This window comes from Vidua chalybeata, chromosome 6 (genome assembly GCF_026979565.1).
Source record: "Vidua chalybeata isolate OUT-0048 chromosome 6, bVidCha1 merged haplotype, whole genome shotgun sequence".
In the NCBI taxonomy this organism is placed as follows: Eukaryota; Metazoa; Chordata; class Aves; order Passeriformes; family Viduidae; genus Vidua; species Vidua chalybeata.
This window is the reverse complement of record NC_071535.1, coordinates 4,372,824-4,399,900: the sequence shown is the minus strand read 5'-3', so window position 1 is coordinate 4,399,900 and position 27,077 is coordinate 4,372,824. Positions and strand designations below refer to the sequence as shown.

The window sequence follows — 27,077 nt, the reverse complement described above, 5'->3', positions numbered from 1 at the left end:
AATAACTGCAGAAGGGCTGCACACAACGTTTTGGCTGCTGTGGCTGTGTTTGAGGCACCAGAGCTGTGTGCTCTGCAGGGAGAGCCACGTGCCATCGATGGTGAAGCTGTAGCACCCACCCGTGACAGAAAAGTACCAGGGGAGGTTTAGGTTGGCTATTGGGAGAGATTTCTTTACAGAAAGGGTTGTCAGGAACTGGAACAGGCTGGGAAGTGGTGGGGTCGCCATTCCTGCAAGTGTTCAGGAAATGTGTAGATGTGGCACCTGGGGACATAGTTTAGTGTGGATCTGGCAGTGTTGGGAGAAGGGTTGGACTCAGTGAGGTCTTTTCCAACCTTAACAATTCTCTGGTTCTATTTACCTATAAAAGTAGTGCAGGTAGAGCTCAGGTACCTTGAAGTACCTCCTGCCCTGGGCAAGGACACACAGAACCACCCCTGCCTGCACCCTAACCTTTGCTTGAACTCTTCTGAACATCTCTCTCAAATTACGTATCCATGCTACACTTTGGAAAGTCCAGAAAGCTTTGGCTCCAAGCAAGCACAAATATTTTAAAAACTTTACATATATGAGTAGTTCTACTGGCTTGTGCTGCTTGGATTTAGACACATACTTAAATGTTTGCATGTTTAAGCCCTTGGTTGGGCTTCAGGTGTGGAGTTGAATCACTGTTTTTTTGGTAGGTACAGAGTAGTTTGGGGACATTTTTCTCCCCTGAAAATGTTGAGTTCAGCCTGGGGAGAGGTTTCTTCCCCATCTGTGAATGTTTTCAGTGCCAGATTGGATGGGGCTTGGAGCAACCTGGGATAGTGGAAGGTGTCCCTGCCATGGCAGGGGGTTGGAACTGGATGATCTTTTAAGTTCCCTTCCAACCCAAACCATTCTGTGATTCTTTACACCTCATTTTCCCCTGTGCTCCACACAGAAAAAAAACTGCTTCTGATAAACTGTTGGTTGGCCTTGCTCTCTTTCAGGGAAAAAAGGAAAAAAAAAGAGGCAAGCTAATTTAATTCCTTACCTAGGAGGCTCCAAAAGAAAGTTACTATGCTCTTCCATTAATTAAAAGCCTCGTTTAATGAACTGACAGCCACCTTTGCTTCCCTGTGACCTTGCAGAGCAGCCTGCAGATGTGAGCTCAGGTTTCTAAAGCCAACACCTGAGGCAGGCACAGGTCAGCTGTGCTGATGCCCTGGTATGTAACATGCAAGAGGAGCCTTGAGCATGAAATTTAAATAATGTTTTTGCTGTTTTCAGTCTCGGGAGGTGTTGATGCTCCATGTGTCCATCATTTTTATTGTTTCAGGGGAGGGGGAAGTGCTTGGCTTTATAAATAATTGATTAAATTAGGGATCTGGCTCTCTAAATTTGGTTTAAACAGACTGGGAGTGAGTTTTTCATGATAGGAAGAAAGGGGATGATGGATCTACTCATTTTCACTGACACAAGAAAAGGACTGAGCAGTGAGGACACCAAGAGTTAAATCTCCATCCTTGCCCTTGGAAGGAGGGCATTACCACATTGGACTCTTCTGTTTTGCCTTCTGAGACTGACACATTGCTGGAAATTCTCCAGCTGACAGCTGAAATCCTGAATTTCTGTGCAGGGCAGGATGTGTAGGGCAGCCTGAGGTGAATCCAGCCAGGCAGTGTGTCAGGGCAGGGGGGGTTCTGCACACCCAGAGGAGAGGCTGTGGGTGTTTGAGGGGTCCTGGCTGTCACTGGGCATTGCTTTGAGGCTGGGATTTCTGTGTGGTGTCTCCCAGGATGGCCCCACTGCTGGAATGTGTTATCCTGGGGAGGAAAGGGGGGGAACCTCCTGGTCCCCTCTTGCTAAAACCCTCCCAGATCTCATCACACCACTGAGAGACTGGGGGGGGACTCCAGCCCACAGCACTGGGGGATCTGGATTTCAGCTCCATTTCATGGTGAATTTGGAGTATCAGTGGTACCTTCAGGTTTTGCTGACCTGTGTCTTGGAGCTGGGGTGTTTCACGTGGAAGGAAGTAAGGTGGGACACAGACTTGCAGTGGGGCTTGTGACTTTGGCACAGCCACTGCCATGTGAGGGGACACCTGTGTGCCTCAAGGACTGGTGAAATAGGGCTGATGGTGAGGGGGAAGGACTCAAAGCTGCACCCAGAAATGAGTTTTCCTGGGAAGATGTTGGCCTGGATGCCTACAGGGTTTAGGAGCACTGACATTTTTACCTGGAGTCTCAGAGATTGGCCCTGACCTGGGGGGTGATTCTGGGTTCCCCATCGTCCCCTGTGTGGGAACAGCTTCACCTGAGTCAGTCGTGTGTCCCTGTCCTGTGTGTCCCTTGAAACATGGTTTTGCTCCACTGACTGGCTCTGCTGAAGTTATTTTGTGGGATTTTTTTGTGCTTATTGCCTCAGTCTGGCTCACATCTGCCTGGGATGAGTGTCAGTGGTTTTCTGGGACTCTTGGCAAAACTGTGAGCTCTGAAAGGCTGTTTTACAGGAGGGCACATGTTTGGATCGAGATGAAACCTTTGAAGTCTGTGGGCTGATGCTTAGGTTTATCCAGGGCTAAATATTTCTTAAAGGAAGTTCAGTGATGTTTTCAAGAAGCAAAGTGCCCACGTTGGTGCTGGCTCAGGAGATGTGCACTGCCTCAGGAAACACTCCATGGAAGTTGGGTTTTCAGTGTCTTTGAAATTCACACTCCACATTTACCTGCTGAGGGCAATTAGGTGGAGAGGGGGAGTTTTTAAAAGAATAAAACACTCTGGGCTCCCTACCACTTCCTTAAGGCTCCTGGAGTCAAGACCCAGGATTTCAGATGTGGTGTAGTTAATGATTCCTGTTCTTTCTCTTTGAAGCTCCTTAGATGCTCTCTCTGGGGTTTTCAAATGAGGCCAAAAACCCTAAGCACAGATGTAAAGCTTCATGAAGAAATTCGGTCATATCTGTCCAAAAAAAAGGGCACAGCCAAAACAGCTGGAAGAGCTCCCTGTGGTATCCTGGTATTCCAAAATACAGGGCTCATTCCACTGGACTAAATTTCCAGGCTGTTTGGCCATCTAATGTTTGCATTTCAAGTCAAATTGGTGGCTCTGCTAAATATTTCTCTTGTTGTACAGTAGAGTGTGATGCCTTAAAATTTCTTGATCTCGCAGTTGCCTCTCCGAGGTGGATGTTTGGCTGACAAAATCCATAATGATGGATCTGTCAGTAGGCCCCAGCAGAATTTGCAGTGCTGTAGACCCACATCCCTGTCAGTGCACACACTTTTCATTATGCTTCACAATCCTTCCTATTTAAGGGAAAACAAGAAAGCTCCAGGTAATGACGCTCATGAGAAGCCCCTCGCAGTGGTGATCTCAGCTTTACACTGCTTTGCTTTGTCTGTGCAGATAGTGGCAGCAATAATGGCAATCACAGGAATTGTAATGATGGCATATGCAGATGGTTTCCAGGGTGATTCCATTATCGGGGTGGCCTACGCCGTGGGATCAGCCTCCACGTCTGCACTCTATAAGGTAGGTCACAACTGTTTGTTGGCACTCCTGAATTCATTCACATTGCCTGTTTAAAAGACACAAACACAAAGAGAATCGCTGTAAAATAAATGTTTTGTTCTGTTCTCGCTCCTGCGTCACTCGCGGTGTGACAATGTCAGGAAATCTGCCGTGAGGGTAATTAGTTGTCATCTGCCAATTACCCAGAATGGCTTTTCTTGATGAGCCTTTAATGAAATCTCCACTGCCACGCCAAGGAGGAGTTTGAGATCATTTTTTAACCATGACAACAAGAGTTTATCAACACTTTTCAAAGGGGCTTTCCATGTGCAGCAGGGAGGAGAGCCAGGGTGGACAGCTCACCCCAGGTCTGCCCTGCAGCTCCCTGGCACAGGCTGGGCTCGGAGCCCTGGTGTGAGCCTGGCACAGGCTGTTCATTAGAGACCCTTCTGCTTGGAAGAAATGGCTGCTCTGGAGGGTGAGGGCTGGGAAAGGCAGGGGTTCTATGTCTCAAGAGCGTGGCTGGGTTTGTTTTCAGCTGCCTGTAGAAAGTTTGGAGTGGGTTGTGGCGGGATCAGAAGCTGCCCTTGCAGCTTTAGACTTGGCTCATCTCACTCATAAATTTGTTGTGGCCTTTCAAAAGTCACTCAAAGTTCATGAATTGAGGCTCATAGAGGACAGGTTTGCTCATCTCGCTCATAAATTTGTTGTGGCCTTTCAAAAGTCACTCAAAGTTCATGAATTGAGGCTCATAGAGGAACAGGTTCTCACAGAGTGAGCTCTTCCAGGCTGGTTTTCCTCTCACAGCAGGGTCATGCTGTGGAAGTCACTGGAGTCTCCTCCCAAATCCCAGCATTGCCACACTCAGCCCAAATCCTCTACACTTTTTGCATGAATGGTGTGTCCTTGAGTTCTTGGCTTACTCTTGGTTTTTCCTGGGTTCTTCTACACTTGCTCCTCATGGCATTTTGTGTAAAGGTTTGTTATGCAGACTCAGCCATCCCCGTGGTAAAGACATGGAGCTAAAACACAGGAAAGGGCAGAAATCCCACCAAAGATCCCCTTGCAAGACTCCTGTGAGGGAAAGGGGCTATGCCAAGTTGTCTTTTGCTCCACTCTCCCCAGGGGAATGGAGTGCTTCCATGACAGGCATGGACTCTAAACCCCTCCTCTCTCCTCTCCTCTCCAGGTTTTGTTCAAAATGTTTCTTGGGAGTGCAAACTTCGGGGAAGCAGCTCATTTCGTGTCCACCCTGGGCTTCTTCAACTTCATCTTCATCTCCATCACCCCAATCATCCTCTACTTCACAAAAGTGGAGTACTGGTACCCCTTCTCTGCTGTGCCGTGGGGTTACCTGTGTGGAGTAGCTGGCCTCTGGTTAGGTAAGTGATAAAACAATTTATTTATTTTTCTAGGTCTTCACCCCTCCAACCCTTTATAAAATTGGCCTTGGGCACAAACAATTTCCCCCTGTCCCCTTAAGCAGCAGAGCTCTCTCACAGATTAATTCTGGTCCCAGTGCAAACTGGTGCTCCTTAGAAATGATTCATGTTTTTCATTACACTTCATGAAACATTACTGTTAATTGAGATACAATTAATAATTGATATGTAAGCATAGTTATAATTAATAATAATTAATAATTAACAGTAATAGCAGGGAGTAAACATGAAGCAGCACTACTAATTGCCCATTTTTTCATCCCTACCGTAGTTCCACACTAATGCCCCTGTCTCTGGCACAGCTTGACTGCTTTGAATCCCATTTCAAAGGGCTGCATGTTCCCAGTCAGCTCCTGGGGGATGTTTGTGCACTGACAGGGGCACCCCCAGTGCTGGGCACCTTTCTGGGGCTGCTGCAGGCTCTGGGCAGGGCTCACATAAGGCTCCCTCTTTCTGAGCCAGCAAAATACCTGTTGGATTCAGCCCAGGGGCATTTTCATTTCCACATATAACAACATCCTTTCCTTTGGTGAAGTCTCTTTTATTCCATAATTGAAGAGGTTTTTGTCTCACTACGTGTTTATTAAATGGAAGCAAAGAGAATGTCATTGCCCATCCCGTCCTGAGATGTGGCCAGGCTGGCAGCTGAGCTGCTGTGAGCACCTTGAGCTGCTCCAACCACAACTGCAGCTGCCCTGTGAGCTCCTAGGGAACAAAAATTAGGGATAATTTGTCACCCAAGTGTATAAACACAGCCTTATGCAGGAGACTCAGCAGCAGGACTGGGTGGTAGGTGATCAAAAACTTAAATTCAAGGAAAAGTTAAAGAAACTTAAGTGAACTTTAAGGGTTTTTTTAATCTTTCAAGGAAATTGGAGCTCTCTGGGAGTGCTGTCATGTAACAAAGAAAACCCCAAAACAACAAAAGACCTGTTTTTTTGTACCTGATTAAAGCCTGTGCAAAGCCATGGAATATGATAACCTCAGTATTATGGTTTGTGAAAGGCCATTCAGCCCTCCCCTGTGAAGAATTTCCCCTAATTTTATGCTCCTATAGAAAAAAAAACCCAAAAATCAATCACTTTGCAACAACTCCCTCATTGTGGTGTGGATACTCAATATCACAGATTGTCCCTTTAGGGTCTAGGTGGAGGAGAAATGTCTCAGCCTGGTGTTTCCCCCCATTTTCATGTGTTATTTTCCCTGTTTTTCCCTAGCTTTCAACATCCTGGTTAACGTCGGGGTGGTGCTGACCTACCCCATCCTGATCTCCATCGGCACCGTGCTCAGCGTCCCTGGGAATGCAGGTACCAGTGCCACAGCTGCTGCTGCTGCTGCTGCCAAAATGAGCCCCTGGGAACTCAGAAAGCAGTTTATTGCTTAAATAATTTGTTGGGTGGAAACTTACTCCAGAGTCCTGTCTTGAACAGCTCTCTGCTCTTGAACAGCTCTCTGCTCTTCGGTCTCCTCGGCCTCATCGCTCCTGGGGGTTGGAGCAGTGGGAAGGATCTGGTTTTAGGGGAATGCAGCTGTGAAGCCATGCCTGTGGGAGGCTGCCCCAGGGCTCAGGTGTGCTGTGGGGGCTGCGGGAGGCTGGGCTGGAGGCACCTGGAGCTCTCTGGCTGTTCTCTCCCCATCCCGGGTTCCTGCAGCCTGAGGGAACGCTCTGCTGATGCAGCCTGTTGTGGATAAAAGAGTTACCATGAAGTGCCTTCTGTCCCAGAAATCACAGAACCACAGGTTCATTAAGGCTGGAAAAGACCTCCAAGATGATCAAGTCCAACCTTCAACCAAATATCCCTGTGCTCACTAAACCATAAAGTGAAGTGCCAAGTCCACTCATTTTTTGGACACTTTGAGGGACGGTGACTCCACCACTGCCCTGGGCAGCCTGTGCCTGTGCCTTACCAGTCTTTCAGAGAAGAATTTTCTCCAAATATCCAATCTGTCCCAATTTGGGGTCTTTTCCCTTTGTCCTGTCCCTTGTTCCCTGGGAGCAGAGCCTGGCTGCACCCTCTTCTTGCAGAGAGAGAAGGTCCCCCCTGAGCCTCCTTTTCTCCAGGCTGAGCCACCTCAGCTCCCTCACAGACCCTCATCATGGAAATCTTGAGGCTTAATCCAGCCCCTCCAGGCTTCCTCAGATCCTGCACAAGGCAGTGAGGGACAGAGGAGCTGTGGCACCTCCAGTACCATTGTCAGGTCAAAGCTCAGGGAGATCTGAGAGCCCCACGGCCGGGGTCACACCCAGAGTGTGACAAAGGGTCACAGGGACACGCCAGGCTGCCCTTGGCGCCATCGTCCATCCCGCTGCTGTTCTGATTCTGCTGTTGTTTCCTCTCCTCCCAGCCGTGGACCTGTTGAAGCACAAAATGATCTTCAGCGTGGTGCGGCTGGGGGCCACCATCATCATCTGCATCGGGTTCCTGCTGATGCTGCTGCCCGAGGAGTGGGACGAGATCACCCTGAGGTTCATCAACAGCCTGAAGGAGAAGAAGAGCGAGGATCACTCCGAGGACATCACGGAATCCAGCGTCCACACGAGGAGCAGGAGCAGAGCCAACGGGACAGTGTCCATCCCGCTGGCGTAGGGCTGGAGGACTCTCCCTGCAGGCAGATGTATATTCTGTGAATATAGCTTAACTTTCCTCACCACCTGTATGCTTCAAAAAAAATGTCATCTAACCTGAGCAGGGGATGAACTGTAAGATAAGAGAAGTACATCTATAATAAATGTTTACATTTATACACTTAACAAGGAACCGGTGTAAATAACTGCAATAAAATCTTTTGTAATAAACAAACGTTTAAATTTGTGTCTTTCTGAGCTGGTGAGTTTAAAATGTGGACCAAGTTTACATCGTTTATCTCTCTTTGCTGGCAGAGGTACAGCCATTTTGGAGGGATACATATCTTGGATATTTCCAGCTAAATCTCAAAATTTAACATCTTGACTTACTTTCAATGAAGGGCCCTTTCAGCGAGCTAGCAGTTTTGGAAAAGCATTTCAAACCTCTCCTGGCATTTTGGAGAATGAATTTCTGACGTTCACATCGATATTCCCAATTATTATCAGAATAAATATTCCATGGTGTGCAGAACATGAGGCCTCTCCTCCCAGACCACACTGAGCTGTGCCTCCTTCCAAAACCCCCTTTCTAGAAGTGGTGCTGGAATTTGAGTGCCTTTAGTAAAGCAAAAAAATAGCTTTATTTACCTTGTTTTTCTCCCAGAAGAGCTGCACTCCCAGCTGAGCTACAAAAGTCTCAGGAGAGATGGAATGCCCTGGACTGCCATTGCTGTCCCTGGGAAGTGCCATTTCCTATTTTCTAGAGCGTAGGGACAAATGAATATTTTTCTGAACCTCTACTGTGGAAAAGTCTTTCAAAAGCCAAATCAAACCAACCAACCTCCCAATCCCTTCCCTAGGCCTGTTGCTGTGTAATTTAGGCTGGTTTACAGCATTCCTGGGATTGACCACTCCAGACTGTCTTTATTTGAGAGCACTTGATAGGCAGACAAACTTTTTTTTTTTTTTTAAACGAAGAATAAAACCAAGTAGAAAGTATTTAGGGGTGTTTTTGATGGTATTTCTGCCAGGGGGGAAAAAATATGTAAATAATAATTTATTTAATTCTTTTGATTTGACTCTTCTATTGGATGTTTTTTAAATCTTTTAATGTCCATGTCTAAACTGTTCCTTGCAACCAGCAGAGCAGAAAAAATACTTGTGTGTATTAAAAAAACCCACAAACTTAGGCTCTTTCATCAAATGGCTGTGAAATTAGGGCAGCAAAAACCAACCCAACCAACTATCCCCTGTGCCCTAAACCCAGAGGTGTAAGGTTTGCATGCACACACAAGCCTCTTACAGCTCCAGGTCTGCTGCTTTTGAGAGGAGACAAACAAAAAATATTCCAAAAAAGTTATTTATGAAGATACTGATGGGCTGAGAGTACCCAGCACATGGCAGCTTGGCCTCTCCCCACATTGCTAGATAGTTTTGGGGATGTGTTTTACTGAAATCTTAGCTCCTGCCAAACTGAACACGTGGGGAAAACAAAACTTTTTTTTCAACATGCGTTGATGAGTACTTTTTGGCAAGCAGCCTCATGGCAGCGTCGTCAGGTCTGGGACTGGATCCTTCAAAGAACCTCACTGAGAATTCTGCAGGGAAAATCGTTGTGAAATCCCATTGTTTGAGTCAGCTTTCCCCTGCTCAACACATTCCATGGCCAGGGGCACAGGGTGCTAAAAAGACTGTGATCCCAGCAAGGAAGGCTTGAGCAGAGCACCCCTGCTTTGGTTTGATGTTCATAGAATGATTCAGGTTGGAATAGTGCAGATTCTTTGCTTCTTTTCGCCAGGGTTGGGATTAAATGGCCAGAGAGTATTTCTTGTTGGGACTCAGATGTTTGTTAGTTCTTATCTCTGTCACAGTCTCACAAACCCTGAGTTCTGCAGCACTTCACTCCAACAAACTAAAAATGGAGCCCCATCTCTCTCTCTCTACAAGGCCTTTTAAGGGTAAACTGTCCAATTAAGAAATGACACCTAATTTATCTTTACTTTTAACCCAATAACCAACCACCCATGGCTGCAATGTGGACTTTTTTATCCCATTACACAAAACCACCCAAATCCACGGAGAAGAAGGTGAAGAAGAAGGAGCAGCATCTGCCCTAAACCCTCCATCTTGCTTTATATATATTTCTATATTCTAAAACTCCACATTTTCCACCATGTGATATCACACACTTCTATTCAAACTCCACACCCACAATCCCAGTTCTGTCATTCCATTTTGGAAGCTTCTCCACAGCCTCAGGTCAAATGCAGTGTCCTCTTGGGGGTCAGTGCCTGACAGCACAGAAAGTCTAAAATTCTCAGCAACCAGGGTTCCAACAGAATGGTTCTTAAAGATCTTCCAGTCCCATCCCCCTGCCGTGGGCAGGGACACCTTCTACTATTCCAGGTTGCTCCAAGCCCCATCCAACCTGGCCTGGAACACTTCCAGGGATGGCACAGCCACAGCTTCTGTGGGCAGTCTACTCCCAGATGCTTTCCAGGGGTGCTCATCCACCTCAGCAATGCCTTAAACCCCTTCCTTCACCCTCTGCCCAACGTCCAGTTCAAATTCCTCATTAAGCATGGACATAATGATTTTCCCTGGGGTGCAGCTCAGCCTTTCAGTTGGAGAAAACCCCACCAAAACCAAGAAATCAGACAACAAACAGAGGCTCTTTGACCTGATGCAGTTGGTGATCCATCAGAGGAACAGCAAACCGATAATCACCCCCATCAAGGGGTCGGACGCCGCCGCTTCCACTGCTGTGGGTGTCTCTGGCAGCCCCTTCTGCCCTCCCCAGCAAGGTGGGGTTTCACCTCTCTGACAGCCCCTTCTGCCCTCCCCACCAATGTGAGGCTCCATTTCTGTGGCACTGTCCCCCAAGGAAAACGCCACTTTTGATCCGGCAGCTGCGTTATCAGAGTCTCCTTCTCGCTGCGAGGAGAACAGAACGTTTCAGCTTGTCCAACCTCCTGCACCCACAGGAGCTGCCAATCCAAGCCTTCAATTAGGGCAAACAGATATCACAGAATACCCATCTTTTGGGAAATTCAGAAATACCCATGTATCAGTAGACACCTTTTCAGGTGCAGTTTTTGCCTCCTTGCGTACAGGAGAAACAGCCAAGCATGTTTGTCGTCACTTTTTGCAAGCATTTGCTTCACTAGGTGGGCCTCCAGAAATAAAAACAATGGTCCAGCCTACACAGGGGAAAAAAGTAGCCACATTTTTAATGGATTGGGGTGTTCATCACACCTTTGGCATTCCATGCTCTCCCACAAGTCAAGCGATCATTGAGAGAACACATCACACTTTGGAATCCCTCCCTGACAAGCTGACAGTGAGGACAAGCATCTGTGATTGCTTTTGATGAAAAAATGCATGACTCAGTTTTGCTTGTTCAGAGGTGTTTGGCAAAGCACTCACAATGGCCATTGTTAATTTATCTGCTCTTGCATTTCCTTCCGCTAAGAATCCTGGAAGAGAATCCTGGAAGAGAAGAACGTGCTCTAATATATGAAAAAAAAGTATTTGTTATTTCTCTGCTGTAAAATCTTACGCAAACATGAAAGGTAACAATACAAACTATCATTCTCAACATCCTTTACGGCTCATCCTTCTATTTTTCTGTTCTCCTGGAGCACCCCCAGCAGTGCCTGCCCTCTCTGTGCCAGCAGCACGGGCAGTGTTATCAGCACCGCCCGCGGCCCCAGCCTGAGCTAAGATCAATGTCCCCTGTCAAAAGCAGTGACAAGGAGCAGAGGGAGGAACGAGCCGTGTTTCTTGACCCCACAGATGTGTAGTAACAAGCTCTATCAGCCACTGCAGTCTGTGTCCACCCCTCTGGCTGCCCTGACTGTCCTGAGACCCTGGCAGGGGGCTCAGAGACCCTGGCACGAAGTCAAAAACACCTGTGGCTTCGATTTTAGCCCGTGGAAAAAGCTGCCAACTTAGTGTGAGGAATTACAAGCCTCAAGGGTTTGAGTAGTGTGGTAGTTGAATTAGCACAGGGTGAAAAAGTAGAATTTTGGGATTTTTAGAATGGGGTTCAGGGGGACAAGATGGAGGAATTTGGGCATGTCCGGACCTTCTTCCCCTTCTCCTTGCCCTCCATGTCTTGCTGTGATGGTGACACTTTTCTATTGGCTTAAGGTAGAGACACACTGTCCAACATAAATGATAGATATTGGCACATTATTGTGAACATAGCACACGTAGTTTTTAGTATAAAATGTAAACACCGCCCTGAGGGCAGACAGAATGCCATGGCCGGCCTGCTGGACAGAGCTTGGCAGGTGAGAGAAAGTTATAGATAAGGAAAAATAAACAGCTTTGAGAAGCTGATCCTATGCATTCCAGACTTCTTTGGCTGCGTGGCCTGGGAAATGAGGGCTTTCACACTCTTGGGGTCATCCTGACACACAGACCCGAGAGCGTCCCAGCCAGGGGATGTTTTCCTCTCCTTGCTGATCCATTAGCTCACGCTGTCGCTGCCTGAACGTGCTGCAAGCAGGATAAACAGCAGCCTGCATCACTGGGGTTGTTTCTGCTTTACTCACTGAGGATTTGCATAAAAGCCCAGGCATTATTTTGGCAAAAGTCCATCCCTCGCACTTTCCATCTCCTCCTGCGCCCACGTGGGGGTTTTTTTTGTGATTTAAAATTCATTTTTGAGGAGAAGCTTCAAGGCAGAGGTGATCCACTGCTGCAGTTGGGTGTTGGAGTGGTGACCCTTGGTTCACCTTTGCCCTGTGTGAAGGTGAGTAACAAACTCTGCCCCAAGTCCTGGCACTGCCCTGCCCTTGGGCTTTTCCCAGTATCTTCCTTAAAGCAAGCACTTAGCAGCCAGTGATTTCATTTTGACTGCAATAAACTCGCTGAAAAATCCAATTCTGGCTGGATCATCATCACTTACAAGTTCCAGCTGAGTTTGGGAGAGACTTTAAAGCAGTAAATTAAATGGGAGAAAGGGATAAAATTCTTCCAGCTCTCCTGGCAGGGGCTGTGGGCTGTCCCTAATGGCACTCTATGGGACCAAAGCTCCTCCAGCCCCATGATTCTACAGCACAGTGCTCAGGAGTTTCACTGAACTTCTCATATAGACAAAATAAAATAACATTATCGCATTCAATAGCCCCCAGTTCAAGAGAAGGATGAGCATCCCTGACCAGGATCCCAGCTTGCCCCAGTGACCTGCAGGAAGGGCATTCTCCTGCAGCCTCCCTCCCACCCCAAAACTTCAGCTGCTGCTCTTGGGCCTCTTTGTTTTGCAGAGTAAAACTCTCAGAGAAGGGAACATGGGCAGGAAAGGGGATTGGGGAGTGTGGGGAGCCTGTCAGGATTTTGGCAGCACCTGGGTAAAACACCAGATAAAGCACCATGGGCTTGAACATCCACGTGGGTTTCCACTGCTCCCACACATTCATCACTGCATTTAATTCATGATTTTCCCAAGCTGCTCAACAGGAATGACCTGTTGGAAGGGGGAAGGTAATTAAAATGAAAAGGAAAAATAGACAGTAAGCATTGAGAAACTTGGGAGGGAATCAGGGTGTTGATTTTACATTTTCATTTGAAAAGAAGGAGAAAAAAAAAATACAGGCCAGGCTGCTCTGCTCCCTCGTGCCCTGGGAAAAGCAAAGTCATGGGAGATGTTGGTGCTTTGTGGCTGAAAACATGAACTGGTTGGGATTTTCCAGGGATGAATATTTTCTTTTGGGGGTAATCTGGTCTGGTGGGAATTGTCCCTGCTCATGGCAGGGGGTGGAACTAGAAGATCTTTAAGGTCCTTTCCAACCCAAACCCTTCTACGATCCAATGCTTTTATGACCTATCAAATATGACTCAGTTTCACCAATATTCTCAGTTAGCTTTGTCCTAAAGCTGCATTTTTTCCAGCAGTGCCCCCAGCCAGCAGCAGCAAAGGTGGGAGAAGCTCCTGGGCCAGGCTTTATTCCCAGGCCAGGCTTTATTCCCATTTAGTTAATCCTGCTTCTCCCATGCAGGATGGGAGACACTTTAACCCTTCAGGAGCTCCGGGAATGGAATTTCCTTCCAAAACCTGAAGATTTAGCAAAAGAGCTGCTTGAAGAAATACCTGCAGGCCAGCTGAGGTGGTGGCCCTGGTTGAAAATCACTTGTAGGTAAAAATCAAAGTTTCTCCAGGGCTCGGCACTGACTCCTGAGCTGCTTTCCCCTCCTCTGTCCTCCCTGCAGGGGAATGGCTGGGGAGGGGTCAATGTTTAACCAAGCTGGGAAGGACATCTGTGGGAGCTGGCAGGGAGCTGCCTGGGCTCTGGGTGGCTCACAGAGATCCCTCTCCATGTCCAGGGAGGACGTGCACGAGGGGTTTTCCTGCTCCTCTCAGAGCCCTGGCTCTGCAGCATGGGCCTGAGCTCCTCCAAGGCACAGCCCAGGGTGACCAGGGTGGCCCCGGTGCCCACCCGGGGGGATGTGCCCACCCTGGCTGCCCTGCAGGGGCTGCCCAGAGAGCCAGGCCAGCCCACACCCTGGGGAAAGCCCATCTTCCACCTGGAACTTCCTCCTCTGCGGGAGACCTGGTACGGGAGAGCCTCTGCAGGTGAGGGTGTCACTGCTGGGACATTGTGAACCTGGGGTCCCTGGGGCTGTGGGTTTGCTGGCTGCACTCCGGGGTGGCTGCAGGGTTGTGCTGCCCTGCATCAGCAGCTTTGTGCCATTTTTTTGCCTTTTCCAGGGTGTTTTAGCTTTGGGAAAACTCATTTTTCTCCTTCCACTGTTTTGGAAAGAGCCTCACTCACCAGATCCCAGCTCCTCGCTCTCATCAAGCACCCCCCTGGCAACAGCCCAGCATCACCCTGGCACCCACCTGTGTCCAGGCAAGCCCTTGTGCAGCCCCCCTGTGACCCCATCACAGCCCTGTCCTGCTCACCTGCCCCTGCCAGGCACATCTCTGCCCTGATCAGAATCAGATTCTGGGCAGGAAAATCTCAGCACTGGAATCAATGACGAATTTCCAGGGGCAGAGGAAGGCAGAGAGCCTGGCTGTGTGTGCTTCCCCACAAGCAGCCTCTAAACTCCATCCATACCCAAATCCTTCCCAGAGCTCTGCATCCATCTGGAAGAGGAGGTGCAGCTCTCCACAACGAGCTGGATGCTGACAAATGCTTCCCACAGCTCTCAGGGGAGTGTGGGGAGAAACATCCATGAAATCCAGCGGGGTGTGGGGAAGGACGAGGCAGAGGGAGGAGGATCTGCGCCCCCAGCACTTCCTTCCCTGCTTTTCCATTCCCAAAAATCAATTTCTGACCCACACCAAGCAGTGTTAAGCACTGCTGCTTCACCAGAGGCTGGATATTTCCTCCAGGATCATTCATCAGGTGGCATCAGGAAGCAGTGAAAGCAAATAAACCTCTAGAGTGATAGCAGTGACATTCCCAGAACTGAGGTTTTGGGGAGAATACAGATCAGATTTTGCCGTAGAAAAACAGGTTTTATGTACTCCACGAGAGCAAGAACAACCAAATGTTCTTGTTCTGGAAAATTATCACTGAGCATTTAACAAATGCTTGTTTAAAAAAAAAGTGTATGTTATTAAAAAATTAATAAATGCGATCTTCCATTACTTTCCATTTTCAGAAACAAGATGAGTATGCTCAGGAGGACTTGAGCGAAGTATTAGCTCGAGCTGCTGTCTAAATAAGCAAAGCCTCCCAGAGAATAGGTTTTATTTGGTTTATGAGGGTTCAGCTTGGCTTATTTTAAATCCAGATTCCCCCAGAGGGGAGCATCTGCTGCTGCTGAAGTGCAAGGGTGAAAAACAGGAGAACAGGAGCCACAGGGATGCCTTGAGCTGGGGCTTGGTGATTTGGGGACAGCCAGCCCTCAGTTCTGTATCTGCAGAGGGTAAGGGCAAATGTCCCACAAGCCCCATGCATGGATAGGATGGGGGGGAAAAATTCAAACCCACCCCAAACACAAAGCATCAAACATCCTAAGGGAGAAATATCTTCCTCTAAGCCATACCCTTCACCAGGACAAGCTTCTCCTAAGTCACAGCCACTTCCCTGTGTTGTGTCCCTGTTCCCACCTCCATGGGCCACCTCCTTCCCTTTTCCTCTCCCCTCAGAAATTCCCTATGCACCCCCTTGCCTGCAGATACTCCACAAGCCCCTTTTGCTCTAACAAGCTGCCATCCCACCACGTGTTCCCTGCAGATGAGGTTTGTCTCCAGAGGAGCCTCCTGTGCTGGAAATTTTCCCCTCAGGCTCCCATTCGGGCAATGTGTGGAGCAGCCACAGCTTCACTCAGTGGTTAAACATTGCCAGGGCTCTGCAAAACATTTGCCTGATGGAGTCACCACCTCCCATATCCCAGGAGCCTCACAGGAGGAAGAAATTCCTCCCTGTGAGGGTGGCGAGGCCCTGGCAGAGGGTGCCCAGACAAGCTGCCCCATCCTTGGACATGTCCAAGTGTTCCAAGGATGGGGCTTGGAGCAACCTGGGATAGTGGAAAGTGACCCTGCCCATGGCAGGGGGTGGGGAAAAAAAAGATCTTTACGGTCACTTTGTGGCATTCACATACCCTCTGAACAGAGACTTGGCTTTCTCAGGATTTCTCCTGAGAGAAGCTGTGAGAGAAGCAGAGAAAAGAGAATCAACACAATTCTTATCTCATTCACTGCTCCTGTGTTTGTGCCCACGTGGAATGGGTTCTGGAGATTGTTTACCCAGGGTGATGCTTTATTGGATTCTGCTGATGGTGTTTGGATTCACTGACCAATTGGATCCACGTGTGTGTCGGGACTCTCAGGAGAGAGTGATGGGTTTTCTAGTTAGCTAGTTAGTGATAGCTCTTGTGAGTGTCATATAGTTATAGTACAATATAGCTTAATAAAGTAATTAATTAGCCTTCTGAAATCATTGGAGTTCAGACTTCATTCTTCCCAGGCGTTGGGGGTCACTTATCTGATATCACTTCCCAGCCAAACCACTCCATGACTCTGTGATTGTCTTCTCTCTCTTCCCCAAGACCCCAGCCTGGTGATCTTCCATGAGGTTCAAGAAGTCCCCCATAAACTGACCTCCAAATTACTGATTTTCTTGTTAAATTTGACTATTAAATTTGGCATCAGCTCTTCCTGCACTTTATCCCCACCTCTCCTCCCCTGTTACCTCCTCAGCAGCTGCTCAGCCACACCTCACTGAGCTCCATGTAGAAAATGTAATTTGAATGCAGCAGGACACTCTTTTGGGGTGAATAGGTGAGATAAACAGATAAAATGTGGTGTGAAAGAATTACTTCCTACACTTGCAAGTATTTATTTGTGCAAGAAAAGAACAAAAGGGGCAGTGGTGCCCACCTGAGACCACCAGCACAGAACAGACCTGAGCCCAGATCCCATCCAGGCCTCAGGGAAAGCTCTACCCTAATAACTAACAGGGGATCACTGGTGTGTGACACGTTCTTTTGGGCTGGTTTCCAGGGTCTGGGAGTGCACACAGCCCTTTCCCTCCTGCTGCTGCAGCCCAGCTCTGCCACAGTCAGTAAATCAGCAGAGGTATTGCTCAGTTATAGTAAAATATAACTGAGGCAAACCCCAGCTCAGGGAAGAAATGATGGAAAGAAAGAAATTATGGAAATCCCAACCAGTTCGTGTTTTCAGCCACAAAGCACCAACATCTCCCATGACTTTGCTTTTCCCAGGGCACGAGGGAGCAGAGCAGCTTGGCCTGTATTTTTTTTTTTCTCCTTCTTTTCAAATGAAAATGTAAAATCAGCACCCTGATTCCCTCCCAAGTTTCTCAATGCTTACTGTCTATTTTTCCTTTCCAGATCAGAAGGCTGAAGGATAGCTTTATTAAAACTATACTATATTACATTAATATACTATTTAAAGAGATACTGTCCTATTCTACATACTTCTTACTTACCTGTCTAACTCAAACTCGTGACTCTGCTGAGAGCCCGAGCCACAGCTGGATCCCATTGGTCACTGACCCCAAACAACCTTCACCAGAATCCAACCCAGCAATCACTGCAGGTAAACAATCTCCACACCACATTCCACATGGGGGAAACAAAGGAGCAGAGATAAAGATTGTTTTCTCTTCTTCTCTGTGTGCTTCTGAGAGACAGAATTATGTCTCTGTGTCCAGAGAATGTGAATGCCACACTCAGTCCCACCAAAAAATAACAATAATCAAGTGTCAGGGGCTGAGCAGCAGGAAAAGACACAAACTGCTTCCTGGGCCTGACTTTAACAGTGGGAAGGCAGCAGAGATCAGGGATTTCTTGGCCACCTGATGGTTACGGGGCATGGCATGAGAAGAGTCCCTTGCCTACCCAAATCCCTGGGAGCGGCCACAGGAGACACAAGGATGGTGATGGTCATATTTAGAAGCATGAGGAGTGGTTGTAGAGGGAAGCTGGAGAGGTATTTGCTGGAAATCACAGGCACACCCACTTTACTCCTGCAGCCAAGAGAATATTCCATGTGTTACTGGAATACACAGCCAGGGGCTTCACTGGGACACTGAAGCCAGCAATAAACAGGGCACAAAGCTATTGTTGACCTGATCACCCAAAAGTAACTTGATCCATTTCTTTAACCTTTAAGGGCCCCTCTCTTGGAACACCTTGCCAGGAAAGGATGGGACCAGCATCATCAAGCAGCACCCACCTCGAAGGCCTCAGGTAAGGCGAGTGTGGAAGCTCCCTGGGAGCTGCTCTGGTTGACCCCTCCCCGTGGGCTTTTTGGGGACAGGGCCAGGTGTCACAGCACCACGGTGGGGGGGAAGCAAATACCCTACAGCAGCACAAGGGGGAAGTTCTACTTTTGGGTGATCACGAGCTTGCTGGAGACACCCAGCAAGGACACGTGTCCCAGTGTGGGACATGGGGCCACCTCTGCTGCGATGTCCCACTGTCCTTGGGGGGGTCTGGGTACCTGCAGGCAAATCCTGGTGCTCCCATGGGGACAGTGTGGCCAAGACAGAGCCCTCTGCAGAGAGGATCCAACTTGCATCACATGGGGCTGGTTTTGGCTCTTCAGGGAAAGGCAGCGGCTTCGGAGCAGAGATGGTGAAGCAGACAGACCTGCTGTGCACGAGGGGACGGTGAAAGACACAGCAATTATTCTGGGTTTCAGGAATTGCTGTTCATGCCCTGTACCCACCCAAACTCCCTCAGTTTCCCCATCCTGTACTTCCCAGATCCATTCCTCCCCAAAACCCAAACCCCATGACTCTACCTGGCCAAGATTTGCCTCCACACAAGGGCTACCCTTACATAACTAAAGCTCAGAAATATCTTCAAATCTTTATTTCTCCCCGCCCTGTACTTGGCACTGGTGAGGCCACAGCTCGAATCCAGTGTTCATTTATGGGCATTTCTTCCCAATATCCAACCTGAATCTGCCTGGAGCAACCTGGTCTAGGGAAAGGTGTCCCTGCTCATGACACGGGGTTGGTCCTTAAAGTCCTTCCCAACCCAAAAACTTCAGGTTTCCATGATTCTGTGAACAGGAAACCCACTGGAGCAGGAGACCTCCTTGCTGTGATTATGATCTTTTAAATATAATAAAGAATGGAAGAGCCACCAAATGGGGTCACTTAAACCCACTCCCCTCAGGGCTGTGGCTCTGGGTGACACTGGTGGCTTCAGAGCTCAGAAGTGGCCACCAACTATGGAATAACTTGTCCCTGGGTTTGGTGGCATGATGCAATAGTGGCATCTGATTTGAGCCCACCTACACCCTGAAAACTGTCATATGGAATCACAGTTTCCTTCAGAAACCTCTGACCAGTGCGGAATTTTTAATTACGGATTTTATTTCCATCACGGCTGTACTCATGTATTGTTGAGACACTCTTTGTTAACACTCACTTCAGGACAAAGACTCTGTTAATCCTACCCTGTTCTGCTGCTGCTGCCCTTAGGGAGTGTTCGCAGCTCCAGCAAAAGCCTTTTTCCTGTGGGAATGCTCTCAAAGGCAGCGGAGCAGGCTGATGTGGCCTTCTCAAGGACTTTGAGGATCTTGGCCAGGGAGTATTTCCAGACAAAAACCAGTGACATTGACAAAAACTAAAGGGAAAAGTCAGTTTTCCAGCCTGGGACAGACAGAGCTTTACCCAAAAGCCTGAAGCTAGGCTTCCCCAGCAGGGCAGGGCGATGAGCTGAGGGCTGTGGGAGGTTTTCTGCCTTCATCCACGCCGTGCGGGTGGCCCTGGTGCCTTCCTGGAGCGACGCCAGCCTGGACCACAGCTTGTGGTGGCACATGCTGCCATCTAGTGCCATTTTTCAGTTTCATATTTGGCTTTTTGGGGTTTTATTTGATGCTGAGAGACGTGCACTTGGCGTTGGGGACTAGTGGGGAATTCTCCCTTTACATGACATTGATTTTCCCTGCTGCATTTTCACACGGCTCCAAAAGGACAGCTCAGGATTCAGCAGCTGCTCAGTGCAGACAGTCAGAGACATGTCCCTGTTGAGTCTTAACTTTTGTTTTGTTGGGGTTGGGATTAAATGTGTGAGATGGTGTTTTTTGTTTGGATTTAGATGTTTATTAGTTTTTCTTTATACTGTAGTTTTATAAATTGTGAGGTTATAGTATTTTATTTTAATAATTTTTTAAAAATTGAGTTGTATCTCTTTTTTATAAGGTTTTTTAAGGATAAATTGTTTAATTAAGAAATGACACTTAAATTATTTTTATTTTTAACCTAACAACTAATTATTTGTGGACTTTTAAATTTAATTATATAATATTACTTAAACTTATGAAGAAGGTGAAGAAGAAGGACTAGTTTTTGTTTTAAATTTTTTTCTTGTTTTATATACATTATTATATTTCAAAACTTTAAACTCTTAAGTTTTCTACTATGTGATATTATACACTTTTATTTAAACTATATACTCATAATCTTAGTCCTGTTATTTAATTTTGGAAGTTTTCTCTACAGTCTCAGGTCAAATGTGTTGCTATGGGACATGAAATGAGTACACAGAAGCTTGGTGAGTTCCAGAGAGAAAAACAGCTGATTTTATTTCTGATCTCACAATATATAGAATTCTAAAAGTGACAGTGGATTGGAGGATGGAATTACCACCTCTCCAACCGCACTGGTCAAACCAACAGTTCATTAATTCTCTCCTCTCACAAAGAAGAATGCAAAACAATCATTATTTACATGAATGGTGCATGAGAACTCCAGTAGAAATATGTAAACATTATCAGAAGGCTAAAGAAGTTTTATGAGAACTTTAAAACTTTTAAAAGAACTATAAAAGAAAACTTAACACTTTTAAAAATCAGGGCAACACAAATGCAGTGTTCTTTTGGGGGCCAGTGCCTGTCAGCACAGAAAGTTTAAAATTCTCAGTAACTCCAACATGTCCCCATTTATTGGGCACTTGTTCATAATCAAGGAGTTAATGGTATCCCAAATAAAGAAAAAGTCAGGTGTTACAAAGTCCTTTATGATGTCCTCTTTAATTTTTATGGAAGCTGTACTGAGCTCCCCTCCTAGGAGGGAACTCTAGGTGGAATCACCACCCCTGGAAGTGCTCAAAAATTGTGTAGATGTGGCACTGAGGGACACGGTTTAGTGATGGACCTGGCAGTGCTGGGATAATGGTTGGGCTTGATGGTCTGAGGGGTCTTCTCCAACCTGCTGATTCTGTGGAATCCAAGCCATGGAGTGACCCAGCAACACCTCAGAGCCTGGCGTGATTTAAGGAGGCATCTTTGCTCCTTAAGATAAAAATCCATGCTCAGAGCAGCCTGTAGAGCAAGTCTCTGCCTATTTTCACCAGCCACCAGAAAAGGTGGTGGGGTCTCAATGCTAGGCTGACCCCAAGATTGTAAAAGTCCTTGTTCCCTAGCCCGTGCAGCCAAAGAAGTCTGGAATGCGTAAGATCGAGTTTTCAAGGTTATTTTTCCTTATCTATAACATTCTTTCTCTCACCTGCTGAGGTCTGTCTAGTAAAGAAGCCATGGCAGTCTGCCTGCCCTCTAGGGCGGTGTCTACATTTTATATCAGAAATTACGTGTGTTATATTTACAATAACGTGCCAATATCTATCATTTATGTTAGACAGCGTGTCTCTACCTTAAGCCAATAGAAAAGTGTCACCATCACACCAAGACATGGAGGACAAGGAGAAGAAGAAGAAGGCTAGGACACGCCCAAATCCCTTCATCTTGTACTCCTGAACCCCATTCTAAAAATCCCAAAATTCTACTTTTCCACCCTGTGTCAATTCACCTATTACACTACTCAAACCCTCTTGGCTTGTAATTCCTCATATAGAGTTGGCAGCCTCTCCCATGGGCTAAAATTGAAGCCACAGGTGTTTTTGCCTTCTTGCCAAGGTCTCCGAGCCCCTGCCAGGCTCTCGACTCAGCCAGGGCAGCCAGAGGGATGTCCTGGACTCTGACAAAATGGCACTTTGTACCATGCACAGTTTTGTAGGGAGAGGTCTTATTTAGGCCAATGTCAAGACAGGCTGGACAGAGGGAATGGTGCCCTAGGGCTCCTCTAATTAGGATCTGCCCTTTGATGACCTGATAGGATTCTTAAGATTAAATTATACACACTCCAGTTTTGCCATGAAGCAATCTGAGCTGTGGTTTGGCTTCACTCTGGTCTTGGATGGAGCTTTGGGCGCTTTTGGGGCTCAAAGAGAAATACCTGCAGGGATGGAATTGCTGTCAAACTGGGGCTTTGCTGCCTGTGCTGTAATGCAAAAGATTTCCCCAGTTTTGGCCACTCCTGAAGGACCAAATGATGCTCATCTCCCTGAGATGCCAAACTCCTTCCTGTGTCCCAAGCAGCTGGGCCAGAACTGGAGCTGGAAAAATTTAGAAAGTCTTTAAATGACAAGGTAGTTTCATATCCAGTTTTATGATCCTGTAGAACAAGCAATGCTAAATATTATAAACACTGGACTTGCAGAGGCTTGAACCTGCCATCCCTCCACAAGCAATCACTCCTGGGAAGCCCTGGAGTCAGCCAGAAGTGGCTCCAAGCCCAAAACCAAAGGTAAGTGCATGAGTTTGTGCCCTTCCACAAGCCATTCCTGGCTGCAGGCTCCTTTCCCTCCCACTTTGGGCACCCTGAAGGGCAGAAGCTGGTATTGAACCACTGGCTGTGCTCCTGTCCCTGCCTGAGCCCAGGACACTGAGCTGAAGCGCTGGTGTGTGGGTGAGAGGATCCAAAGTATGGGGAAAGCTTCCTAATCTCCAGCATGACACTTCCCTGGATGAGATGGACCTGCTGAGCCAGGATATTTAATTTTTTGGAGGCTGAAAGCATGAGAGGCATGTTTTAAAATGATTTATTTGAGCACCCATCACTTGCAGTTGGTGGGGAGAAGGGAGAGACCTCCTCACTCTCCCTGACAGGAATTTGGAGCCAGGTGGGGCTCAGGCTCTGCTCCCAGGGGACAAGGGATGAGAGGAAGTGGCCTCAACTTGTGCCACGATTGGATTTTAGGGAAAATTCCTTCACTGAAAGCATTGTAGGCATTAGAACAGGCTGCCCAGGGCAGTGATGGAGCCACCATCCCTGGAGGGATTTCAAAGCCACGTGGATGTGGCACTTGGGGACATGGGTCAGTGGTGACCTTGGCAGTGCTGGGGGGACAGTTGGACTCCATGATCTTAGATACCTTTTCCAACTTTAACAATTCTGTAAAGTCTGATTTAAAGGCTGCAAACACTGTGTGCCACAAACACCCCCTGCAGCCCCAAAAATGCAAAAGCCGTGCTTCCCTTTGGATCATGAGATTATCTTGCAGAACTGACTCAATGCAGAAACACCTCGGGGGGGCAGAAGCACGAATACATTGTTTTAATGAAGTTTTTTCCCCTCCTGCCCCTGAGCTGTGGGATAAACTGCAAGCACAGTGGAAATCTGTGCTGAATTCCTACAAGGTGGCCACGCCGGGAGAGGCTCCCTGCCTTTGTCTGGGGGTGCCCGAGGGGTTTGTGAGCTGGTGGCTCTTCCTTTCTCTTTCAGAAAGTGCAGGTGTATTTATTTGCATCCTCAAATACCTCGTAGGTGCTGGAGAAGAGGGGGCAAAGCCTGAATCCCCTCCCTGGCAGGAGGCAGCACTTGCACAAGCTTCAGATGCTGGACTTGACCCGCAAGCGACGAGAGGTAACGCCAAGGTGGATTTGGGGAGGGGATGGAGGTATCTCTCCCACGGACCAGGAGGCTTCAGACCTCTTGCTGGGAAGGTGAAAGGAAGCTTTCCCTGAGTCTTAGGCAGAGAACTGGTGGGGAGCATCCCCAGGGCCCCTGTGATCAGCAATTACCTGTGATTTTTCCAACACTTTGCCCTCATTTGGCCGTGACTCACGGAGAAACCAAAAATCCCTGTCCCAGTCATGTGCTGTCATGTACCCAGTCTGGCAGATTCCATTTGCTTGGGTTAAACTACTCGACTGTGCAATTATTTCCAGGGCCACCCCCTGATGCTGTGCCAGTCGAGCTATTAAAGCGCGTTCGCGCCTCTGCTGCTTGTGCTGACAACTCATTTGCAAACCCAGGCGGAGCTGAAGAGTAATCTCCACAGGGAGGTGAAAATCAATAAGCAAAACATCAAGGAATTCAGCCCCAGGGATGTCCTTGACACTCCCCAGAGAGGTGACAGCACCAGAAGCCCAGACCCCATCCCTGCTGAGCACAGTCAGTGTTTTCCTGAAGATGACCCTGGTAAGTGGAATAACTTTCCAAGGCGCTGTAAAACTCACCAGCCCTCCTAAATGTCACCAGAGAAGTTTCCCTGTGGAAGATGTTTCCACTGCTCCATCTCCTGCAGTGATGAGAAGCAGGTTCAGGGGGGAAAAGGACAAAGCGTTTCGTCCTGTGTTTGTAGGACAAAGCATTGGAATGCTTCAGAGAGCTCTCTGGGGTAAATGTGACACTCACTGAGGCTGATCACTTTTTGGGTTTAGGGTTTTTTTCCCACTGTCCCTACAGAAGTGGATCTCAGCCACCTCTTCATCCTGACCTGTGCAAGGCATGGGCCCTGTCCTGCTTTGCCTGCTTTGACAGCCTTTGGCAGAGGCTGGGAATGTTCCACCAAGGCCGAAAGTGCTTAAACCAGTGAAAAGCTCACCTGAAGGTGAACTTTCACCAGGAGGAAGAGGAACAAACCTGGCTTCCTATTCCCTTGTGGCTCTTCACCTCAGCTCTCTTCCCCTTGGGGATAAAGCCATATTGCCAGACTCTACAATTTCACCAAATGTAATCCTGAGTGTGTTACACCTCCCCCTGCCCCTGCCATGGGGTCTGGTCTTACAGGGAGCTCTCAGGATTTTCCTTACGTGCCTCCAGCTGTCCACAGCCATTCCCAGCTCAACTCCAGGTGACTGTGCAGCTCTGATATTTTATTTTTTTTCTCTCCCCCAGGAACCACGTGGGGTGGAGGCCTCTCCAGGCAGCCTGGCAGGGCTGAACTCTCTCCAGACAGGAGGGGGAAGGTTGACCTGTGGCTCTGCAGGGAGCCACGGACGAGGGATGTGTTCTGGGACTCCTCCAGCACAGGGTCAGAGGAGTGGGAGAGGGAAGAGAAGATTCACCACAAACCCACGCTCGTGAGGACCAAGACAGAGAGAGTTTCCCTCTTTGATGACTTCTTTGACAGGGATTTCTAGTGGCGTGGCTGGGGGTGGAATCCCCCCAGATGGATGGGCTGAGGTTGGAGGCACTGCTGGCTGTAAGTGGAATTTCTGTGAGCATGGGCCAGTGGAAAGGACATCTGGAAATGAGGAGCTCTCTGATGTGGGGGGAATAAAATCCCTCTGGGTTGTGTGGCTGAATCAAAATATCTGGGGAAGAAAGCCTTGGATGGAGCAACAGTGAAATGGGGGTAGAGAGAGGAGGAGGGGGCTGGGGAAAGTTCTGGGTTAACCCCAAATATCAAATTTCAACTGAAATGAAATGTTTCACTTGCCTTTGAGTTACTCAATCTTCCTGTTTAAATTGGAGTTAACCTTTTCTAAACCACAAACACCAGTCCAAAATGCAAGGTAAAATGATTAATTTAGAAAGTCTTTAAATGACATTTTTTCGCATTTCTAAAATTCCTCTTTGACTTTTGTGGTTTTTTTTTTTGGGGGGGGGTTGTTGTTTTTTGATTTTTTTTTTTTTTTTTTTTTTTTTTTTTTTTTTTTTTTTAATTATTTGTCTCTCCTCCCCTGTCCTGGACACAGAAATACATATACTTGTTTCAGAACTAACCTCCAGATTTATGTATAATCTGAAAAATCTGGCTTTGGTTCACTTTTTTTCCCTGTTCAGGGATTCAGTGCTGGGGAGTGACTGATGGAAATGGAGAAATCTCCATCTTTTCCTGCAGACACTCTCCCAGGGATGCTGATCAAGGCTGCAGCACCTACCAGGGGCTTTAACAAGCTGCCCTGTTGCAATCTGACATTTCCAAGTATATTGGAAAAGATGATTATATGAAGGTGTCTGATCTATCAAAAATGCTCTTGCAGTTTCCATCTCACATAAACTGAATTTTTTTATTAAATGATCTCATTTTCCTTACAATATAATTTGTTACCTGAGAGGGAACTTCACCCAATTCTCCTGTATCCTATCTGGTTGTCCCTGGAGGTCCATAAAGGTCACCAAGTTTGTGGATTCACAGCACTTCTATAAAAGGAGATTTCAGTTAAATATCACAGTTATTTTAACGTGGCAAACTGGATAAGTAGGGGACTGGTGAAACACAAGGGAGGGAGAGATTGCACCACCAGCCCTGGCCCTGGGGAACAGGCAGCTCTGATTGCCAGCACCAGTTTTGCCTCTGTTTGCAGCTGCAGAGCTGACAAAGGGCATTAACTCTTCCTTGTGCCTCCTGCTTGTCTCCCTCCCTTCCCACTTGGTCTTTCTAGAACTACCGAGGGGGGGGGGGCAAAGCATCTTCAGATCAGCTCCTTGCTGCAGGGCAGGAGCAAATATCATCACCATCACAGCCACTTCCAGCTGGAAACCTGATCCTTTCATTTTCCAAGCCAGAATGACAAGATCTAGAGTCAGTTCTGGGTTACCCAGGACGAGCAGGGCTTGGGCAGCTCGGGACAGAAGAAGCTTGTCCTGCATCCCTGTCCCAAACCTGTGCCCCCTCCCACAAAGCTGTTGTGGTGTGGCTGCACTGCACCCTCCGATTCCTGATTCCCACAGCCAGGAAAAGAGCAAGAGATGCATTTTTACACTTATTTAAGGGAATGGGACACTCATTCCCTTAAATGACCCACTTTCAGCAGTATTTATCTTTATTGAAAATCCCAGGCAGAGCAGGAGCTGGAAATCACAGTCAAAGCCCTAAATCAAGCTGGAGCCTCCAGCCAAGCTGCCCAGGACTGAGCTGCTCTGTCCTGATTTCCCCTCCTTTTGACATCTCTAAATGTATAGCCCATTACAGAACGTCTGCATGCTCCGTGGGGAAAACTGCACTTTGGAGAAAACCCACACACCAAGTGGGATTTCACCAGAAAAACACAAAAACAAACCCCAGCACAGGGAAGGAAGAAGAAGAGGAATCATTCTAATGAGAAGGAGAGCTGCTCATGGCTAATGAGTCCATGTCTGG

The 27,077-nt window shown here is 47.7% G+C and overlaps 2 protein-coding genes across 5 annotated transcripts in view; both read left to right on the top strand.

Moving 5' to 3' along the window:
- Positions 1 to 7,716, top strand: part of SLC35F4 (solute carrier family 35 member F4) — a 117,310-nt gene extending 109,594 nt beyond the window's left edge. For all 4 annotated transcript variants that reach the window (XM_053946631.1, XM_053946629.1, XM_053946630.1 and 1 more), the window contains 4 exons: positions 3,375 to 3,500; positions 4,669 to 4,861; positions 6,139 to 6,228; positions 7,268 to 7,716. In XM_053946631.1, coding sequence (XP_053802606.1) covers positions 3,375 to 3,500; positions 4,669 to 4,861; positions 6,139 to 6,228; positions 7,268 to 7,509 — 651 coding nt within the window. In that variant the 3' untranslated portion in view covers positions 7,510 to 7,716. The remainder of the gene's footprint in view (positions 1 to 3,374; positions 3,501 to 4,668; positions 4,862 to 6,138; positions 6,229 to 7,267) is intronic.
- Positions 7,717 to 13,871: 6,155 nt separating this feature from the next.
- On the top strand, positions 13,872 to 25,131 carry CCDC198 (coiled-coil domain containing 198). The gene is made up of 6 exons (XM_053946741.1): positions 13,872 to 14,067; positions 18,085 to 18,161; positions 22,424 to 22,510; positions 23,531 to 23,629; positions 24,022 to 24,187; positions 24,887 to 25,131. Exons 1-6 carry the CDS (start codon positions 13,872 to 13,874, stop codon positions 25,129 to 25,131), a joined length of 870 nt encoding a protein of 289 aa, XP_053802716.1.
- The last annotated feature ends 1,946 nt before the right edge of the window (positions 25,132 to 27,077 follow it).